Source organism: Taudactylus pleione, unplaced genomic scaffold (assembly GCF_031769625.1).
Source record: "Taudactylus pleione unplaced genomic scaffold, aTauple2 ptg000216l, whole genome shotgun sequence".
Lineage (NCBI taxonomy): Eukaryota > Metazoa > Chordata > Amphibia > Anura > Myobatrachidae > Taudactylus > Taudactylus pleione.
In genome coordinates this window covers 12,016,921-12,039,276 of record NW_028284618.1, presented here as the reverse complement: position 1 = coordinate 12,039,276, position 22,356 = coordinate 12,016,921, and the positions used below count along the sequence as shown (strand labels likewise).

At 43.0% G+C, this 22,356-nt stretch overlaps 1 protein-coding gene across 2 annotated transcripts in view; it reads right to left on the bottom strand.

Moving 5' to 3' along the window:
• The window catches only part of MINDY3 (MINDY lysine 48 deubiquitinase 3), a 177,803-nt gene that overhangs the window by 38,150 nt on the left and 117,297 nt on the right, over window positions 1–22,356 (bottom strand). For both annotated transcript variants that reach the window (XM_088478634.1, XM_088478633.1), the window contains exon 12: window positions 2,327–2,399. In XM_088478634.1, the coding sequence (XP_088334760.1) occupies window positions 2,327–2,399 (73 nt within the window). The remainder of the gene's footprint in view (window positions 1–2,326; window positions 2,400–22,356) is intronic.

The window sequence follows — 22,356 nt, the reverse complement described above, 5'->3', positions numbered from 1 at the left end:
TGTCGACATTTTAACCGTGTCAAAATGTTGGTATATTGCGATATTGTCAACAAGTCATATCACGCCCAGTTTAAATAGGTTAACAAATCATCTTCTGAAGTATGGTGTATGACATGTGCTATAAGTATTCCGTTAGATAGACCTGTGCTGGATGTGTGAACTGAACGGTAAATCATAAAACGATGGCGTTTGAGATTTATTGGCCTATTCACAAGTAAAACCTGACTTTAAAGCAGACAATAAAACGGTTTATTTAATATGAATTCCATTTAAAATTCCTATTAACCTGTAGAAGTAGTTTATGGTAGATTACATAAAGATCTTGTGGAGCAATTACTAGCCTGGACACTAACATTTTTGGGGTGGAATTTACTTGTTATTCTTAAAGGATAAGTTTCTATAGAACAATGTATATTTATATAAAGCTGAATATCGCCGCTATGCCAAAGCCACAGAAACCGGCCCATTTATACTAAGAAAATATCTGCTAGACTCTTTACTGGACACTTGGAGCCACATAAGGGTCTCTGTGCCGCTTCGTCAGGTTTCCTGTGGCAATTAAAGGAAAAGTTAATTCAGACAGCAGCTGTGTTCCATATACACACATTCAAGCTCTCTCCTAGCAACTTAGATATCATTTAGATTTCCCAGATCCCTATACATTACTATCAGTGCCTGGTAATCAGTATCTGGTGAGATATTCTCCATAGTTTTGTTTACTTTGTGGTCAATTGAGCTTTCGAATATGTTTTAAATAGCAACGATAGTTCAAATAAATGAACAATTTATTCATGGTCTGCAAATCTTACACAAATAATTTCTAAGCCCCGGCTTATAGATTATACATTGCTCAGATCCAATAACCGGATCGGAAGCATTACTTCAATCATCACGTTTCTTAGGGAAATCATTCGTATTCATAGCTACAGTTACAGTGCTGTATTACATGGCAGTCAGCGCACGTTTCTACACTCTAAAGTTAGAACAATGCTTCTTTACACTATAAGGTTACTTATGCTTTATAGCAATACGACCTACAGAAAAAATTCCCTCGTTAGATATTGGGAGTGGGGGGTGTAACATCCATGCAATGGCAATTAGGCGCGGGAATAAAGGTCTATGTGGACAGCAAAAAAAAGTTCCAAGCGCTAGATTAAGTTGTTTCTACAAAAAGTGATATGGAAGCCATTTATAGATCAACAATACTGAGCTCCAAACACATGCACCAAATATTGCCGCCACGGAGGCAGTTTTTAACGATTATTCCTCTCAATTTCAAAATGGACAGCACCCACACTAAAATAATTAAGAGTAAAAGAGATAAAGCATTTCAGGCTGTATGGTGCCCCTAGATTTGTGGCAGTGGCCAGCATGATAATAAACATAACTGAATTTAATAGTATGTGTAATAAGTTTTATTATGGTTTTCAATTGCATGTTACTTTACACAGCGCCGGGTCACCAGTCTAAGGGGCGGATTCAATTAGCCATGAGCTGCTGACTGCAACTAGCGTTGTGCATTTATCCGCTCACTACATTAGGCAGATTCATCTTGCACCTCCATAGGCCGTGAGAAGAATCTGCCTTCTGTGGTTAACATGCCACATCGACGGCTTCCGTGGCTAACTATCTGTAACTAAATGGGAATCGGTATGAATGACTGCCAGCTGTAAGGCCAGCGGTTCAAATCCCGACGCCGGCAGACCAGCAGCAGTGGAAATCCCAACAGGGGATTTCGGTAAGTATCACTAACCCTACACCTCCCCCTAACCCTTCCTTAGGGGTGCCTAATCCTAACCTACCCCCCTAGTGCCTAACCCTATCCCCCCCCCCCTATGTGCCTAAACCTAACCCCCCCTTCCCCACAGCCTAAACCTAAGTCTCCCGGGGGGGTGTCTAACCATAACCTACCCCCGAGAGTGCCTAACCCTAACCCCCCCCTTCCCCTAGCCTAACCCTCCCAGGGGGGTGCCTAACCCTAACTCCCCCCCCCCCGGTAGTCCCTAACCCCGGTGTAGGTATAATGACAGGCGTCGGGATTTCGACGCCTGTCATTAGTACCCTGCCGGGATTTGAAAGTTGGGAGGCCGGCGGTCGGCATTTTGACCGTTGGCTTCCTGACTGCATCCCGCTAAATGTTATAATGAATAGAAAATTAAATTGAGAAACTTACAGGCAATAATACGGTATTATACTACATAGGGGAGAAAAGGAGCTAATGAATAGGTCACATTATAACCACAGCACATTGTTACATACACGTCCCTAATTAGACCTTGCATTTTAAAACACACAACTACAGATGTCAAAAGTAAATGATTCTCACCTTCTGGATCGTAGGCCTGGAAAATTCGTCTGGCTTGCTCAGAAGGAGGTTCAGGGGCAACCAGGGTCATTTCCTGGAAAACAGAAATATTACATTTATTAGATTACCATTAACCAGCATGTTGAATGAATATAAACTCCTTAGATTTACAGAATCATAGGAACTCGCACATTGGCAGAACAAAAAAAAACAAAAACCACATGGGTGAATGTATTCAGACCATGATCCGATCCAAAAATGTACACAGTAGAGACACTTGCACACAGCATTTTGTAGCTGGTAAAAACATACTTTTGACTTTGGGAATACTATTACTGCCCTTAGGTATGCAGTCGGAAGCCGAGGTACCTAATCCCGACAACTGGCTTCCCGACTGCTTTATCCCGGCGAGGGTTAAATGACAGGCGTCTAAATCTAGACGCCTGTCATTTTACCGACGCCGGGAGACCGGCATCCCGATCGAAGTGATGCCGGGCGCGGACAGCCGCAGGGGGGGAGAGGGTTAGGTTTAGGACTCCCGGGGGGGACTTAGGGTTAGGCACCCCCCGGGAGGTTAGGTTTTGGCTAGGGGGAAGGGAGGGTTAGGGTTAGGCACCCCCCCGGGAGGTTAGGTTTAGGTTAGGGGGAGGGAGGGTTATGGTTAGGCACCCCCGGGGGGTCCTTAGGGTAAGGCACCTCCCCGGGGGACTTAGGTTTAAGCGGCGGGGAAGGGTGGGTTAGGTTTAGGCACTTAAGAGAGGGGGGATTAGGGTTAGGCACTGGGGGAAAGTTAGGGTTAGGCACCCCTAAGGAGGGTTAGGGTTAGGGGAGGGAATTAGGTTAGTGAATACTTACCTTAGAGACGATCAAGATTTTCACCCATATCGGGCAGACGCTGTCGGGATTCCAACCACCAGACAGGCGTCCGGCGGTAAATCAAACCGATTCCCAGCCCTTATACATCCAAAAGCGGAGAATTTGTGTACCCAGCTATTACACTTTATTGTACATTTATTGGGAATTAATTATTATTATCCTTTATTTATATGGCGCCACAAGGATTCTGACTCACAGTACAAAACAATGCAGGACAAGGACATAGTTATACACATTGCTGCAATAGCGATGACAACACTCAAAAGCAGCAGGGTGTCAGCAACCAAGTGTTAGGTGCCCTTGTGGGGAGTTTGGAGTAGATGATCGTATGAGTAAGGGAAGGGGGGAAAGCACATGAGGGAAGAGGGCCCTGCACGTGAGAGCTTACTATAAAAGCGGTCATGTATTGTGACTCAAATGATCTTCCTTTTTATAAAGCAATAATAAATACGTTAAGGACGATCAAGCAAATATGCAGAATGTAAAGTGGATGGACAGTGACATTATTAGGAATCTATGACTTTATTAGGGAAAGGACAGACAGAATACAGAGACCAGATGCTGGCTGAGAAACCATCTCCTCAAAGGGACTAAGTATCGCTCGAGTGTTTCTGGAGCTCCTCCAAATATCTGTAATAACAACGCAGGAAACTGGACAGCAGCTACAGTCCGTCTGGATAACGATGTATATTTGTGTAGCTGAGAGAGGTAAGAGGCACTGGAAAAAGTACACACAATAACCACATGGGGTAGGAGCAATCTAATTAGGTAAAAGGTGACATACGGCTGAACGGGAAGGAAGGGTTTATCATATTAGCAAGGAGACACTTATTAACCATAAACACACACACAATATAAAAATGCCAACTATATAACTAGTACACGCACACCTCTCTCACCTATATACACATTCACGGACACATACAATACTAAAGCAATCTCCTCCAACTAACAAATTATGTGCTTGCCTCCAAAAAATAACTGCCCCCCTAGACAGCACATACATCCTATACAGAGTATCTACAGGCTGTCAGCATTAATGCTTTATTGGGTTTCACATATACATAAAACCAAATAAGTATTGGATAGGGGATACATGATCTATTGTCGTTTGCATGAAAACACAGACTGTACGGTCTGACCTGATGATCGCTTATATGAACAATCTGATAGTGCAAGCATGACAGAATAAACCCAGCGTCCTGTCCATATAATAACATGCCAGCGATCTATAAGCCATGTATATTGTATATACGATTTTGTAACATGTTCCATGATTTACTAACTTCTAGGCATGGACACTTCTCAGTTTAAAATAAACAGCATTGCGACTTTATACAGACAGCTGGACGCGGACCCAGCACGGTCACCGCTTGTATTAAGAGGTCACCAAGTCGATGGGTTTTTAAGCTGCAGGATTCCTGCTGAAGTCGCCTTACTGGGATGACTGGTGTGATGTGAGAGCATTGCATTTCATCCATCTTAATACCATATAGAATAAACACAGAGAGATAACACCCACTCTGTCATCTCACCACAGATGAGCTGTGTCATGCGAGCAGTGTTTGAACCCGGGGACGTGTTCTGTGAAATATAGGAGCTGCCCCCCGGAGAGATGAAGCTTCATGGAGAGTCACGTAGGGGAGTGTCACACTCGCTAAGTGAAGGACTGGCTATTTCCTGTGGGGAGAGAGACTCCATGCTCCCTCCCACAATGCATGCTTGTTGGGACATTTCAGGAGGGCAGCCTGGGATGCCTCACTCCTTGTGTACAAGAGATAGATAAACCAGGGAGCCACAAGCATGCTGTCTGTCTAATGTTGAGATTTGTCTTTGATAAATGCGAGCTAGAAGCTAATTGGTGGATATGTGCTATTTCTCCACTCTTTTCTAAGACATAGGGATCTCTGTTCCAAGCCCTGGGGTGAGATCAAGTGGATGGATATAAAGTACCAACCAATCAGCTGAGAGCTCTTACATTACAGGTGGTGTTTGAAAAACGAGTTAGGAGCTGTTTGGTTGGTACTTTCTCTTTAAGACCCTTTAATACATTTCCCTATATCTCATAAGGCCCCAATAAACTCTAAAGCTGGCCACACATCTAAAGATTATCTGTCCAACCAGCCAACTAGTTGATTGGTTGGAATGAAAATCTGGTAAGGAGTACAATCAGCAATTTGCTCCCAAGCGCTGGAAAATGGACCAAAACTGTTGTTTGAACAAATTGTTTAGATCAAACATTTAACAAACTTGCCTGACCGACCATTTTCATCTGTTTTCTGGCATTTAGGAGCACATTGCTGATCATCATTTACTCCCATTCCTTACCAGATTTTCATTCCAACCAATCAACAAGTTGGCTGGTTGGATGTAAGTTGGTCTAGTGTGTGGCCAGCTTTAGGCTGCATACACACACAACGATTTTGTTACCAACGATTTTATGAACGATTTTCTGTCAGATTTTTTAAAGTGTAATGAACGATTTTTTTGAACTGCAAACGATTTTTTGCATATTCCCTTAATGAAAATCGTTGAGTTGACACGTCTGACTGAACTACAAACGTGAACGCGCATAAACAATAATGGTTCATCGTTTGACTCAGAGAGTGAACAATTTTTTCAAACGATTATCGTTTAACAATAATCGTTCAAAAAATCGTTGCGTGTGTATGCAGCTTAAAAGTGAATTATTCAGATATGAGCCATGAAGGTATAGATGATCTTTGTTATTAACCTGTTATTTTACTTTGACTCTTGAAAAGTAGTGTTACCTCTTTACTCCATTACAGACAGCTAAAGCCCCCATCACACCTTTAGAACAGTGACACAATGAGATCAGATACAGGACAAACGGCTAGAAATGTAGCTATGAATCTGTAAGACTTCCAACCGGTCAGTCACTCTGCAGCTAGTCTTTTAGAGAATCCCCTCCGTTCTCACATGACAATTGGTTGCAAAAGTACATAAGAAAGTATAGTAGACATACTTAGGTATAAAACACTTTAGCTATTCCAAACCTTTAGAATGTAAGCTCTCACGAGCAGGGCCCTCCTCCCTTTTCCGTCACTTTCTTATACCATCATTTATTCCATACTCCCTTCCTACCACGGCACCTAAACCTTGGTTTCCGTCGACCTGCTGCTTACTTGAGTAATATAACCGCTGTTGCAGCAAAGTTTAGAAACCACGTCCTTCTCCAGCAATGTTTTGTACTTTAAAGTCACTGTTTGCTATGTACTTTGCGGAACCCTTGTGGCGCCATATAAATAAAGGGTGATAAAAATATACTATTCAGTTTAGCGATATATAACAAAGGCTGTGTATTAATGTCAAATGACAAGAAAGGAGTTACCAGCAGAAGGGGAGCACCCAAAGCAGCCATGTGTGCAGAGCTCCCAGCATGCAAAGTTGCTTGGACACAGGATGTGATGCCAGCCCAACAATATCAGGACTTTTGGCACTAGAACAAGGGCAAAAGTGGGAGAGTAGTGAAGGTGGTGTCAGGCACAGCCATTTTAAGAAAACAGGGAGAGTCCACGTGTGGGTCAGAAACAGTGGGAGAGCCCAGACCCTCTCTCCTCACTGGGATCCAGGGATAGTACAAAGCATTGTCCAGCCTCTGCTACTGTCTGCTGCTTGTCCAGTATCTTTGTCTTAGTTCCAGGACCCTGCTGCTGCTATTGTTGCTGATACATGAACATTGCATTTGATTCTTGTTGAAATAACCTCCAGAGTGCAGGTCGGTGTCCACTGTATGTGTGTGCGCGCGCAATCTGACTACACTGCACTTCACCACACTTGGAGCCATTTGCCCGTGTGCCCATCTTCTTGAAGTAGCAGAGAAGTCTTCAATTGCCTAAAGGTGCCCACACAAATAGCGATAATTTACCCGATCTGGCCGATTCCGATGCATTGGAACGACAGATCGTATAAAATATGCCGAAATCGTGCGGAAATCGTGAGACCCCACTCACGATCACGATGCGCGTCCCCGCAGGTCGCACATCGCATCTTCAGATCTGCCGTGCTTTAAGGCAGATCTGTCAATCTTAAGTCATGATGCACTGGAGTAGTTAAGAGGCACGATATATGGTGTGTCACATTGGCAGCATTTTCATACCAAATCGTGTGCAGGAGTGCCAGGGAGCTCCAGGGGAGAGTTCAGGGGGAAATCGTGTACGTCGGCTGATCGGGAACACATCGCTATGTGCGTGGGCACCTTAACACCGCGACTTGTCCTCCTCTTATCCCTCATTCTTCACATTTAATAGTTCTTATAACTCAAAGGACTACGCCACCCCTGTTTCTCATTTACACCTGATGGAGAGGATTGTTTGGTGTCCTGAGGATCTCTATCTGCCACTTTATCAGCTTCACAAACCACTATTAGGGCTACAACTCCCGTCATCACTGATACCATCTCACAAGTTAAACTTAATGAAAACTATATTGCTTTGAGCGAATACTACTCATCTTTCAATGTAAACCAGTTTATAGCCCAGAATGTACACTTGCCATTGTGCAGACTTCTCCATTTTGTCCAAGTCTCCAGCATTGAACATCCTCATTCAGGGTGTGTGTCTGCAGTTAAAGAGTGTAACCACTCTCCAACCATTCTGCAGCTTTGCATAGAATGTAAGAACCGTGTCTTGTTACTTTTGTAGTCATTTTTCTATTGGGCAGAGTGGCAGAAGAGGCATTCAAAGTGCCTTAATTATAGTGCATTTAGTGTCTCCATGACATTGTTATTAATCTTATACACTGCAGTTGTCATTTGCATTCAGATGAGTAAGAGGGGCCAGGAAATCTCCGATCCTATCCACTTCCCTGCTCCCCCAATGGCGGAGACACGCCTCCGTTTTGGGAAACAGAGGCCGTTGCCACCCGCGCTCCACCCAGAAACTGGAGTTCCGTTTTCTATGCAGAAGGGGACCTGTCCGCAGAGGCACTGTGTGGCTGCGATCAATCTCCATATGCTAAGCTTTGGATCAAAGATTGTGGATTGATTATGCTGTCTGCCACAGTCTAAATATATTGAGTGCTAAGCTGCTCATGAGCCTGCCAGGCACTGTGACAGTGTGTGTATGAAGCCAGCTCCAGAACTAGGGATGGACATTGGAAGCTTCAGACATAAAACACAGCAATACAATGGCAACTAACCATCACATTACAACCATCGCGATGGCTATACTTGCAAAATGGGGATGGAACCTCTGAAAATGGGCAGAGCCTCACAGCACCACTGTACACGTCACTGTGGAAATCACTGCTATGGAGAGCAGCGGTGTGTGCTCCACCCCCCCACAGCCAGCGGCAAGCTGCATTCAATGGCTAGCAATCTTCAAATTCCCGGTAATAGTTATTCCATCGAATTAGAAACATCGATGGTTGCCAACCATCGGCTTCCAATGTCCATCCCTACCCAGAACCTGTGTAATTTAAGAGTTTCCCGGTTTTATGGGATTGTGTGACAGTGTGTGGCCCAGCAGAAGTACAAACCTAGGCAAGAACCTAATCCTGGTCAAACTACAAAACCCTGCCAAATTTGGTGGAGCTAGGTACAAAAATCTGAACGTGCTTAAAAGGACAGACAGACAGACAAACAGACAGACAGACAGACAGACACACACACACACACACTTTCTTGCTTATTATATAGATTAGAAGGCTCTTCATTTAAACATGTCAAGTGGTTTATCCACAGGACATTACACCCCAAAACTGAGGTTTTCACATCTGAACCATGAAGGCAAAAAAACAAAACTGTTTAAATGTTATCCTGACATTCTACTGCGGCTCTATTCAAATGTAAAGTATTCGCTTCCTCATTCCATTATAGACATCCGCAGTTACTCCCACATCTTTGCAGTAGTGTAGAATGGGAAACGTTATAGTTCAAGAATAATATAAGATTGACTAATGTGAGAAAATTGGCCCCGTTTCCTGGGGATAATCATCCAAACCCTGCAGTGCCATTCCATAAGGCAATCCTGCTAATCCATCAGTCACTCTGTCTGTTCTGTTAGGGTAGCATCTCCCATGATCTAACACGGCAACCTACTGCAGAGGGGTGAAGAGTATGGTAAACCTAATCCATTAATTAGAAACACTTTAGTCATAATGTATTTATTCTGCTTAGCAACACACAGCCTGTGTTATATAGTAACTACTTGCTCTCTAAAATACAGACGAGTGTGTCTGCAAACATTGTTTACCGGTGTCTAATTGGCAACTGAGAGTCAAAGCCATTAATGTTATCCCAGGTGGGGAAAAAAAAATTTCTACAGACTTCACAATGTAAATTACGCGCCAATAAACATATGGAAAGATCATCTAGAACATCACTAATAAAGAGACCTTCAACGTGGAGATAGAGTACGCAGTGAAGGCAACAGCTGGAGAACAATTTGAAGGCAACGGCAAAAAGAGCAGAAGTTTTCCTAACATAGCTGCCATATTTTAGTCAAGCTCAATGCAACAATTGCAAGGAAATAAGAGACCCTACTGCTAGTGATCTCATGTCTTCTATTGTCCTGTAGCTGATACATGAAGGGATCTTGGGTTTCATGGTGGATTTTAAAGTTGACTCATATCTCCACTAACCACAGAAGTGTAAACACACATGTTTTGTTATTTAGTATGCATGTAATGTGGATATTCTTTATTTATTTTGGAACCGAAAAAGATTTTGGGAGAGTTCCATCAAGACACCATTACGGCACTCGCCTCCTTCCTCTTTATTGGGCTCTCTCTACGTTGTTCACTCTTGGATGGATGTGGACTCTCGCACAGACATATCGTGCAGGGCTTGGCACACAAGGTTAAGTGGCTGTGATATAAGCAGTTGTGCAAACACATCAGAAATCATTAACGTAACGTAAACGCTTATTATCTCAAGCTCAGTGTAATAATTGCATTTCGTTTTTGACCATTCTGCTTCCTGATACTGCACCAGCGCTAGCCGCATGCCCTTAGACATATCTGCGTTAGCTTAGTATCACTTCATTATTAGACCTACAGCACCTAAAAGCTGCAAACAACTGATAGACGTCTACAGCCAGAAAATGAACATGTTCTAACTCCCTCCATTTATAGCTGCACATCACTGGTTGCTGGAGATAACGTCCTCCTCATTATAGGGCAAAATGTGGTTTTCTGCCCTGGATGTTTAGAGGATACTGTATCATTTAGTAGAGTCAGAGTAAAGTAGAGTAGGAGTAGTGAAAGAGTAGAGTATGAGTAGCAAAGGAATAGAGTAGGAGTATCAATGGAGCAGTGAGAATAGAGTAAAAGTACAGTAGAGTAGGAGAAGCGAAGGAATAGAGTAGGGGTATCAATGGAGCGGTGAGAATAGAGTAAAAGTACAGTAGAGTAGGAGAAGCAAAGGAATAGAGTAGGGGTAGCAAAGTAATAGTGAAGAATAGAGTAGGATCACTGCACAGTAGGCATAGCGAAGGAATACAGTAGGAGCATCAATGGAGCAGTGAGAATAGAGTAGGATCAGTGCACAGTAGGCATAGTGAAGGAATACAGTAGGAGTAGCAATGGAGTAGTGAAAGAGTAAAGTAGGAGTAAAGTAAAATAGGATTAGAGTAGGAGTAACAGCAGTGAAAGCAGAGTAAGAGTATTGTAGAGAAGGAGTAACAAAGGAGTAACAAAGGAGTACAGTAGTGAAAGTAGTGTAATGGTGCATGCACACGGTCAGATAAAAAGAACGATACAAACTATAACGTTTGGTCGTTTATATCGTCCTTTTTTTAGCCCCCTCCAACGACCATCGATGCGTGGGCACGGATGGTCGATATCGACCATCGCCTGTGCATGCAGGCCAGCCTAGTCAATATCGACCAGGTTAGCCTGTGTACTATAGGGACCCGCGATCGTTGATTGCAGGTCGTTATAGTAATTTGGGGGTTGGTGCATGTGCTGGATGTTTGATGTGAACATCCAGCACATGCAGGACGATCAGACAATGATGTCTGATCGTCCCGTGGGTATGGAACCATAAGAGTACAGTAGAGTAGGAGCAGCAAAGGTGTAGTGAACGAGTAAAGAAAAGTACCGTAGAGTAGGTATAGTGAAGGAATAGAGTAGGAGTAGCAAAGGAGTAGTGAACGAGTAGAGAAAAGTACCGTAGAGTAGGTATAGTGAAGGAATAGAGTAGGAGTAGCAAAGGAGTAATGATAGAGTAAAGTACTGTAGAGTAGGTATAGTGAAGGAATAGTGTAGGAGTAGCAACGGAGTAGTGAAAGTAGAGCAGGAGTAAAGTAAAATAAGAATAGAGTAGGAGCAGAGGCATAGCTTGGAACCATGGCATACAGAGAAAGTGCATGTTGTAGCCCCTTCCCCCTCCTCCTCAATGTACTGAACTGTGCCAGTGGGGTATGGTGAGCCTGTAGGGAAATACTGAAATGATGAGAAAAACAGGAAACAGTAGCTGTATTACGCTGGGCATTGAGGTCTCATTGGGGGAATGAAATGCGTAGGTGGTGCACTATCTGACATTAAGGGGTAGCTCCGTTGGCACTGCTTTATGTATAGCACCTAAGATCTGACTTATCTCATTTGAATCATTGTTATTAGTCAATAGAGGAGATTGTAGTTTATATTCTGATCATTTAACTTAAATTGACAGAATACATGTGCTAGAGTGGCACAGCAATTTAGTGTCCCAAGCAGCTGTCACTGGAGAGGGGACACCTATGGAAAGCTCCATTCTCAGCAATGCTCCAAATATACATTGCGCCTATATTAATGCGAGTACCACTAACCATGTTCTGTCTACCACCATTATTTCAGGTCTCCTAATACAGTATTTTTTAAAAGACCTTTCAAATAATACTTTGTGGCCATGCCTGGGAACACCTCATTACTTTAAATAGCAAAGCAGTGACTTTTTTTTTTTTTTTTAACTCATACCTGCCAATAAGAAAAGGAGAAAAGGAGAGGAGAGGGGTGGTGACAGAAGCCAATAAGAAAGGAGAGGGGAGGGGCAAAGAGCTGATCACAGGGTAGAGAGGGGAGGGAATTAAAGAGGTGAGAAGTGAATGTAATCAATCTGACAGGTAAGGGCAGGTGGCATAAGATGATCACAGAGGGAGGGCCGGAGGGAAGACAATCTGGGCAGCTTGAGGGAGCATGAAATGTAGAAACAGATCTCCGATCTGTAACTTATTTAGGATATAGAGCAAACAACACGAGATAAAACTAATAGGCGGCCGTCATATTGTGCAGCACCCCATGAATTCCGGAACCCTGAATGGCGCCCTCTGTCCATTTTGGCACCCGGAGCTCATGCTCCACTGGAACCATCCACACTACAACCCTGAGTAGGAGAAACAGTAGTGAGAGTAATGGAGCATACACACGGTCAGATTTGTCAGACTTGTCAGATTTGTCAGATGAACGATTTGAACGATTTTACCAAAGTTTTGAATGATTTGAACGATTTTACCAAAGTTTTGAACGATTTGAACGATTTTACCAAAGTTTTGAACGATTTGAACGATTTTACCAAAGTTTTGAACGATTTGAACGATTTTTGACTGCATTACAATGAATGGAATCGTCCAAGTCTGACTGCAAACACATCAGATGTCAGATATCGTTATCTGACAAACGGGAACGCGCATTGTAAATCGTCCATCATTCAGGCATGTCAGATAAATCGTTATCGTTCATATCTGAAGGAAAAATCTGACCGTGTGTATTCACCATAAGAGTAGAGTAGGAGTAAAGTAGAGTAGGAGTAACAAAGGAGTACAGTAGTGAAAGTAGAGTAAAGGTGCATACACACTAGACGACATGCTCCCTGAGCGATATCTTCTAGTGTTTCCCTGGCAGGGTGTACTCAATGTCGCTCATGACATTTAGCACACCTGTTGAACGATATCATTAATGATATCGCTCAGCGACGGCCTCTCTCCCCCATTCCCCAACATGCATGTTTGTCAGATAAACGACCTGCGGGAACGCATTTAGGTGAAAAAATGGCCGATAAAGTGAACGGCTGAACAATAACGATATAGTTATCGTTCAGTCCTCCACTTTAATCGCCCAGTGTGTACGCACCTTAAAAGTACAGTAGAGCAGCAAAGAAATAATGAAAGAGTAGAGTAGGAGTAATGTAGAGTAGGCATAGAGTAGGAGTAGCAATGGTGTAGTGAAAGTAAAGCAGGAGTTAAGTAAAATAGGAATAGAGTAGGATAAACAGTAGTGAAAGTAGAGTAAGAGTACAGTAGAGTAGGAGTAAAGAAGGAGTAACAAAGGAGTACAGTACTAAAAGTAGAGTAAGAGTACAATAGAGTAGGAGTAGCAAAGGAGTAGTGTAAGAGTAGAGTAGGAGTAGAGCAAGAATAGTGTAGGAGTAGAGTAGCAGCAAGAAGGAGCAGAGTAGGAGTAAAGTAGACTAGGAATAGTGAAGGAGTAGTTTAGGAATAAGTACATACACAATATGATGTTACAGCTAATGCTAAATGACATTACACAATATGGGGTCACAGCTAATGCTAAATGACATTACACAATATGAGGTCACAGCTGATGCTAAATGACATTACACAATATAAGGTCACAGCTGATGCTAAATGACATTACACAATATGATGTCACAGCTGATGCTAAATGACATTACACAATATGATGTCACAGCTGATGCTAAATGACATTACACAATATGTCGTCACAGCTGATGCTAAATGACATTACACAATATGTCGTCACAGCTGATGCTAAATGACATTACACAATATGTCGTCACAGCTGATGCTAAATGACATTACACAATATGAGGTCACAGCTGATGCTAAATGACATTACACAATATGATGTCACAGCTGATGCTAAATGACATTACACAATATGAGGTCACAGCTGATGCTAAATGACATTACACAATATGAGGTCACAGCTGATGCTAAATGACATTACACAATATGAGGTCACAGCTGATGCTAAATGACATTACACAATATGATGTCACAGCTGATGCTAAATGACATTACACAATATGATGTCACAGCTGATGCTAAATGACATTACACAATATGAGGTCACAGCTGATGCTAAATGACATTACACAATATGATGTCACAGCTGATGCTAAATGACATTACACAATATGATGTCACAGCTGATGCTAAATGACATTACACAATATGAGGTCACAGCTGATGCTAAATGACATTACACAATATGAGGTCACAGCTGATGCTAAATGACATTACACAATATGAGGTCACAGCTGATGCTAAATGACATTACACAATATGATGTCACAGCTGATGCTAAATGACATTACACAATATGATGTCACAGCTGATGCTAAATGACATTACACAATATGAGGTCACAGCTGATGCTAAATGACATTACACAATATGAGGTCACAGCTGATGCTAAATGACATTACACAATATGTCGTCACAGCTGATGCTAAATGACATTACACAATATGATGTCACAGCTGATGCTAAATGACATTACACAATATGATGTCACAGCTGATGCTAAATGACATTACACAATATGATGTCACAGCTGATGCTAAATGACATTACACCAGACTTGCTGAATGTCCAAGCATATAGAGCAGTGTTTCTTAATCTTTTTAAACACTCGTAACCCATTCAGTTTTCATATTATTTTCTGGTACCCCCTTGTCAATTATTATTATTTAATAGAAAATTAAGTAAATGACTCCATAGGATGTAAGCATCGTAGGAAGAGAAACTACTGTCCTAAAATCAAATCAAATCAAATATTCAACCTCAATTCACTAAAAAGAAATAACTAAACGTGTGTGTATGGGATACATGTAGATATAAAAAAATCACCCAAACACCCAATTCCCCATCAAGAATATTAAAATTACAATAACTTCAGATAAAGAAAAACTCAGGAAGATACACTGTACTTCAACGGCAATACACAGGGTCCCACAGACATAATAGCAGTGTGTGACATTGCCTGTCTTGTACCCCCAGCCTGTGGAGTACAGGTGCCACTGGTTAAGAACTCCTGACTACCATAACTATTAGCGAGCTGTAGTGCATGCAAACACTGGGGCAAGATTTAGGCACACAGAACTTCAGGTCACAAAGCCTTTCCTTCTTGCCTCTGGTCTTCATTAATTTGAAGATTAGAAGATTAAACCTGCATCTAAAAATATATCATCTCCGTGTCATTACTTCTAAATCCCCTAGGGCGGTCTAGCCACAATTTCCAATTAAATTTTTTCGACCTTTCGACTATTCTACATAGATTTAAAAGAAGACCTACTTGATTTATGCTTGTGCAATTTAAGCGATGGGATCTAAGGCCCTGATTCAAAGCCGCTTGCAAAAAGCAAGCGCTCGCTCGAATCGCTGCGGACCGTTTTTTACTTCTTTCTTTATAAAACCAGCCTCCTGGCCGCTCTGTAAGCTGTTGGTGACCACCCACAGCTTTTGCGAGCGGCCAGGTGATGGTCGCGACCATCGGGCTTGCAACGAGACCCTTGTGGTAGGGTCTCATCTGCCGCAAGCCCCAGTGAGCTTCCGGCTCACTACTGACATCACTGGTGATGTCAGTAGGGCCGCCCACAAACGGCAGGCACTCATTCAGGAACGCCTCAGTTTGACCAGCCACCCCTCACCCCGCCTACAAAACAGGGCGAGCTGTCGATCAACATCGATTGCCGCCCCGTTTGTAGCGAGTCCCGGAGCGAGTGAATTTCTCACTCGCTACGGGGCTTGCGCGTGCGCAATGCACAATCATCGACCCGCTTGCGAGCGGGTCTGAATCAGGCCCTAAGATCAATGAGTCTATTTCATGTCATATTTCCTGTCTTTGAGTGATTCTCTATTACCTGGAAACAGCCACTACAGAAGAACAGTTAGCATTTAATGAACTAGCATACTATGAAATGTGTCGTTAGGTATTATTGTGTACTATCAAGTTCTTATGTGCCAAACAGAGTAAACCGCTATGTGAGTGAATGTAAAGTACAGTACAGATAACCAATTAATACAGATTACTGACCCATAATTGACAAAGATGGAGTAACTCACTGTGGACTAACAGTCACATGCATTCCTTGGTGTACTGTTCCTCAGTCATTTAAAGGGACACAATTAACAGTAATAAATCTGAATACCAGAAGAGCATTTTTTCCCCCTTAAAGGCCAGTTTCTATTTACTGTGCTGGAAACCTGCAGGTAGCCAAATTAGCACTAATTAGCTGACAGGCTGTTTAAAACTGAAGACCTATTGAGTGAAATGAATTACAGATAAGCACCAAGTGAGACTTGTCTAAGTACCAGCTGACTTGCAGTGATATAGGGCCTGATGCAGCAAGGAACGCAGGTGCTTATACGCTCACAATCGGTCAATTAATTTGCACTGCGCATGCATCACAGTGTGTAAGCCAGACGCTAAGATCGAAACAGCGATCGCAGAGGCCACGCAGACCCATGGCAGAGTTATAGACAGGAAATGCCATTTGTGGGTGGTGACCGGGGGGTGGCCGGGCAAACTCAGGCATGCCAGTGCGTTTCAATGCCGTTGCAGGAGTGTGCGTAAATTGTCCACTGCAATACCAGATGCCGCCTGAGGCATCATAGTGTGCGCAAAAGTAAGCAAATCCTGAGTAAGGCCTGGGCTTCCCTAACAGTCCGATGTTACCGATTGTTTCTATATGTTGTCAAAGTATACGGATGTGAGTAAGGGGAAGCAGGCGTCTTTATGTCAGGCTGCGATCGCAATGTGAATGCCAACATTAACATGTCACCACTGATATTAGCAACTGGGTTGCGTGGGTATGTAGTCAGTGAAATCCTAGCATAGGGACTAATGATAGGCGCCTAAATACAGACGCCTACCATTAGCCCGACGCCGAAATCCCGGTGTCGGGAACGGATAGCCGCGGGGGGGTGGGGGGATGGTTGGGTTAGGTTTAGTGGAAGGGGCGTTAGGGCCTGGCACCCCCGGGAGGTTTAGGCTAGGGTCAGGCACACCCGGGGTGTAGGTTAAGCATCCCCCCGGGAGGGCTAGGTTTAGGGGGAGGGGGGGGGTTGGCACTCCTGGGTGGAGGTTAGGGTTAGGCACCCCTAAGGGAGGGTTAGGGTTAAGGGGGGGGGGGGGGGGGACTTACCTCCCCTGTTGAGATCTTCATCTGCCAGACTTCCGGCGTCGGTATTTCACCCGCCGGGCTGACGTCCAGCGGTATAACATACCGAATTGCGTTGCGTGCGTATAAGCAGACTAGCAATCCGTAGTGAATCAGGCCCATAGAACGGATACAACCAAGGAAAAAATGCTTACAAAACAAAACTATATAGTTAAATGTATAAAATTGAAAAAACGTATCATGAAAGCGTTTAAGTTTAAGCACTTGAGTGTTGTGGGGATTTGATTATTTTGATGAAGATCTCAACATTTTACATAAAATGATGCGGCTTTGCCTTGTTTGGAACATTTTAACAAAATATCTGCCATGAATGAATCAAAACTGAGAATAGTTTTGCACATAGACAAGAACATCGTGTTCAGCCAACTGCTCCTTATCAATTTATTTTTTTCTTTAAACCCTATTTGCAATATTCCCACACCTCTAGTGTCAGTGATAACTGACCTGTAAATCTCAGCTAACATGAAGTAACCATTCTGGCGAAACGCATTTCTCTGTAAATCTAATCCTAAAAGGAAATAGTTGCAAAGAGGATGCAGTCAGGAACCTAACTGTCTAATCCCGGCAGGGGGCTAATGGCAGGCGTCTAAATCCCGACACCTGTCATTTTACCTACCCTGGGAGCGCGACGCCCGGCATACCGATCGAAGGTAAACCGGGTGCCGACAGCCGTGGAGAGTGGGGCTTAGGATTAGGGTAGGGGAAGGGGGGTTAGAGTTAGGCACCCCCCCAGGAGACTTAGGTTAAGGCTGCGGGGAAGGTGGGGTTGGGTTTAGGCACTCACAGGGGGGGTTAGGGTTTGGCACCCCCCCCCCGGGAGACTTCGGTTTAGGCTGCAAAGAAGGGGGGGTTAGGTTTAGGCACTTACAGGGCGGGTTAGGGTTAGGTCCTTGGGGGGGAGGGTTAGGGTGGTAATAGTTTAAATACTTACCTGTCGGGATCTTCACTACCGGTCTTCCGGGATCGGGATTTGAACATGCGTCCGGCTGTATTTCATACCGATCCCCAAAGGGATCCCGTTGCAAAGCAGCATGGCTTTGCTGGATAGGCCAGTCTATTGTACTGTTGTACTGTAAATCCCAGAATGCTTTGCCAGCTGGAGAGACCTATTCTGCTTGTCACAAGTTGGACTGTAGTCACCTGCAAGCTTTGGTCATCTACAGTGAAATATACTAGGAACTGCAGTTCAGCGGGTTACTGTTGAAGACATGACCCTTGAATAAGCTGTCCATTATAAATCAAGGTTACTCATTTCATGCATTTAATGCGTCATGTAAGTGGTATGTTATCGAGAAAAGCAAAAATGTTCGGATGTGTGACTCCAATACAGAGAAAAGTGCTGCATCTGCCCAAAGGACATTCCACATCCTTCTGCCAAAATGCAAAAAGCCGATTCTCTACCCTTGGTTGTTTTCTAGCATTGTTGTAACTCTATAAAAATGACCTTACAAGGAAATAACAGTAACACGGCAGTGTAGCAATATTCTTTTCATCCTTCTATGATGCACCATGTCCCAGAAGACGCTATTCCAAAAACTTGCCTGCACCAAATCAGAAATAAAAAAAATAGCTGGACTGGCTGTGCTACACAGATCATAAACATGCCATTTAGCAGCACGTTACAATGAGACGGTTCTGCTGCGATACCTCCTATTTTAGGATTTCAATGTTTATCCCTAGGGGCAAAAATATCACAGGGCTTTTAGGTTCCAATGAAAACATTCCGAAAGTTTGATCCTTCAAATCATAAACAGAGGATAAGAGCCAACATACTTGTAAGCGTTTTGGCTCCTTTGCAACCCTTGTCTTAAAGGCATGACTTATAGAATCAAGCCTGTTCCAGGAACACAGCAACAAACAAATGTTTAACCAGAAAGGCAGCTTGTTACACCTGCATTCTGTACAATGGTTTCAGCGCTTTGGCTATGGCACAAGAGACGATTAGAGATTTACTGCATGACGTTCGTGTGCAGCCTGTTGTGTCTGCTAAGTTCCTTACCAATGAAACGAGGAGGCAAAATATCAAAATAATTATATAAATCTGCTGCACATTTTTGTTTCTGAATAGAACAGATTCCAAATAAAGCTATAATGCGATAATGGAGCATGATACACAAATAAATTGGCGTGACTAAATGTGCCTTTTTGCTGCTGGTTTATAACAAATGTTTTTTATCAGAGGGAATGTAGTCAAAATTTTTGACAATCACAATGTTGACAGTTATGTCGACAGGCACCATGTCTAGAGGTGAAACGTCGACAATGTCAGAATGACAGGGTTAAGCTGAAGGTGAGGGCTACGTTTAGGCTGGAGGGGAGGAACTTAAGCTGGGTACACACTGTGCTAAAAGATTCGCCGACACAGCGACCGATCAGGTAAGCTAAACAGACTTAACGATCGGCCGCTCGATGTGCTTTCCCCGACATCACAACTGGGCGGGCATTTAAATTGCCAGTGTCAGTCACTGGCGGTCTCTGCAGCAAGCGTATCAAATAAGCGCATAGAAATCTGCAGATATAGCAGAGCAGATGCGATATGTCTGAACTATGTCATTCACAGACATATTGGGGGTACACATCCGCCGACACGCTCGCAATATATCTGCCTTTCGAAGGACTGTCGGGACCTGGAAGCCACTGCAGCAGTCAAGAGAAAGTAAGTTACCGCTGGGTCACCAAAGACAATATGCTGATATGCTAACATGTTGACATTTCATCACCGTCTACATGACTGTCAACATTAAGATGGTCGATATATACCACACCTGCTTAAAGATCAGGAGCCATCCAGGAATAAAATGTACAATTAATGCTCTACTGTCCCTGTCGCGTCATTATTCAAACAATACGGAAGTCATTTAAAGGGTATGCAGTCACTGTGTCGACACTCATAAGTCCAGCAACAGACTGTTGCATGTTATAATGTCGATATGGTTAAAATGTCGACATCTGTAAAATGTCATCGAGGAGAAAAATGTGGACAATAGAGATGTTAGCGGTAAAACTGTTGTCGACAGTGCCACTGTGTCGATACTTCAGCAATTTTGACATTCTGCAAGTCGACATTGCACATTTCGACATTATGGATATTGCTATGGTGACCGTTGACAGAGCCCATTTAAAGTCCTAATGTGCCAGGCTATTCTGGGTGAAAGGGGTTTTAATGGAGATGAACAGAGAGATAAAAATAAAGAAAAAAACAATGGGAATAATTAGCCGTTATCTTTGTGGGTAAAAGTTAAACACGTAGTCGAAAAACAGTTTCTATAAAACTATAGATTGAGACCTAAGACCCACCTGACCAACTGGTGTTTTCTTTTTCTTCTTTAAAAATAATGACCCGAGAGTCCATCTCATGTATCTAATGCTTTGTCCAGTAACTTACATCAGAGACCACAGGACATGAAAGTACTCGTCCTGCCACTGAGACCTCGCCACAGTGGGAGATGCGTCTGGAGACCAAGCTGTACAGGTGACTAATACTACTCAGTGACGGAGCCTTATCAGACCGGCAGATTCTATCTATAAAGCACACAAGCTAATTTCGAGTAATTATAGAACGTTGTGTGTTCCGTGAAACAACAGTGCCTTGTTGTGTATTGTCTTAAATTACTGTAGCTTATAACGGATATTCATTGTAACTCGAGTCAAGCCTTTCAAATAGACATTCTTTACTGCTGTAGACACGAGTCTATCAGTTACATCAAGTGCGACCTTCACAAAACCGGAATACTATGAAATTGCCATCAATACATAGTTTAAGGTAGAGGCTTTTCTCAAGGAGATTAAGTGCGGCCAGTATGCAGGGTAATGCACATAGAAAAGTAGAACCTCTTTACTAGTCAAACTATTAATGGCTATTAATAGGCCTCTGCAGGAGGCGTTATATATATATATATATATATATATATATACACACACACACATCATATAATATACAGTCAGGTCCATAAATATTGGGACATTGACAGAATTTTCAGATCTTGGCCTCTATTCACCACCACAAAGGCTTTGAAATGAAACAAACAAGATGTGCTTTACCTGCAGACTTTCAGATTTAATTTGAGGGTAATTACATCCAAATCAGGTGAACGGTGTAGGAATTACAACGGTTTCTATATGTGCCTCCCACTTTTTAAGGGGCCAAAGGTAATGGGACAAACTAAACAATCCTAAATCTAACTTTCATATTTTAATACTTTGTTGCAAATCCTTTGCAGGCAATTACAGCCTGAAGTCTGGAACGCATAGACATCATCAGACGCTGGGTTTCATCCCTGGTGATGCTCTGCCAGGCCTCTACTGCAAATGTCTTCAGTTCCTGCTTGTTCTTGGGGCATTTTCCCTTCAGTTTTGTCTTCATCAAGTGAAATGCATGCTCAATCGGATTCAGGTCAGGGGATTGACTTGGCCATTGCATAACATTCCATTTTTTAGCCTTAAAAAACTCTTTGGTTGCTTTTGCAGTATGCTTCGGGTCATTGTCCATCTGCACTGTGAAGCGCCGTCCAATGAGTTCTGAAGTATTTGACTGAATATGAGCATATAATATTGCCCAAAACACTTCAGAATTCATTCTGCTGCTTTTGTCAGCAGTCACATCATCAATAAATACAAGGGAACCAGTTCCATTGGCAGCCATACATGCCCACGCCATGACACTACCACCACCATGCTTCACTGATGAGGTGGTATGTTTTGGATCATGAGCAGTTCCTTTCCTTCTCTTCTCTTCCCATCACTCTGGTACAAGTTGATCTTTGTCTCATCTGTCCATAGGATATTGTTCCAAAACTGTAATGGCTTTTTTAGATGTTGTTTGGCAAACTCTAATCTGGTCTTCCTGTTTTTGTGGCTCACCAATGGTTTGCATCTTGTAGTGAACCCTCTATATTCACTCTTGTGAAGTCTTCTCTTGATTGTTGACTTTGACACATATACACCTACCTCCTGGAGAGTGTTCTTGATTTGGCCAACTGTTGTGAAAGGGTTTTTCTTCACAAGGGAA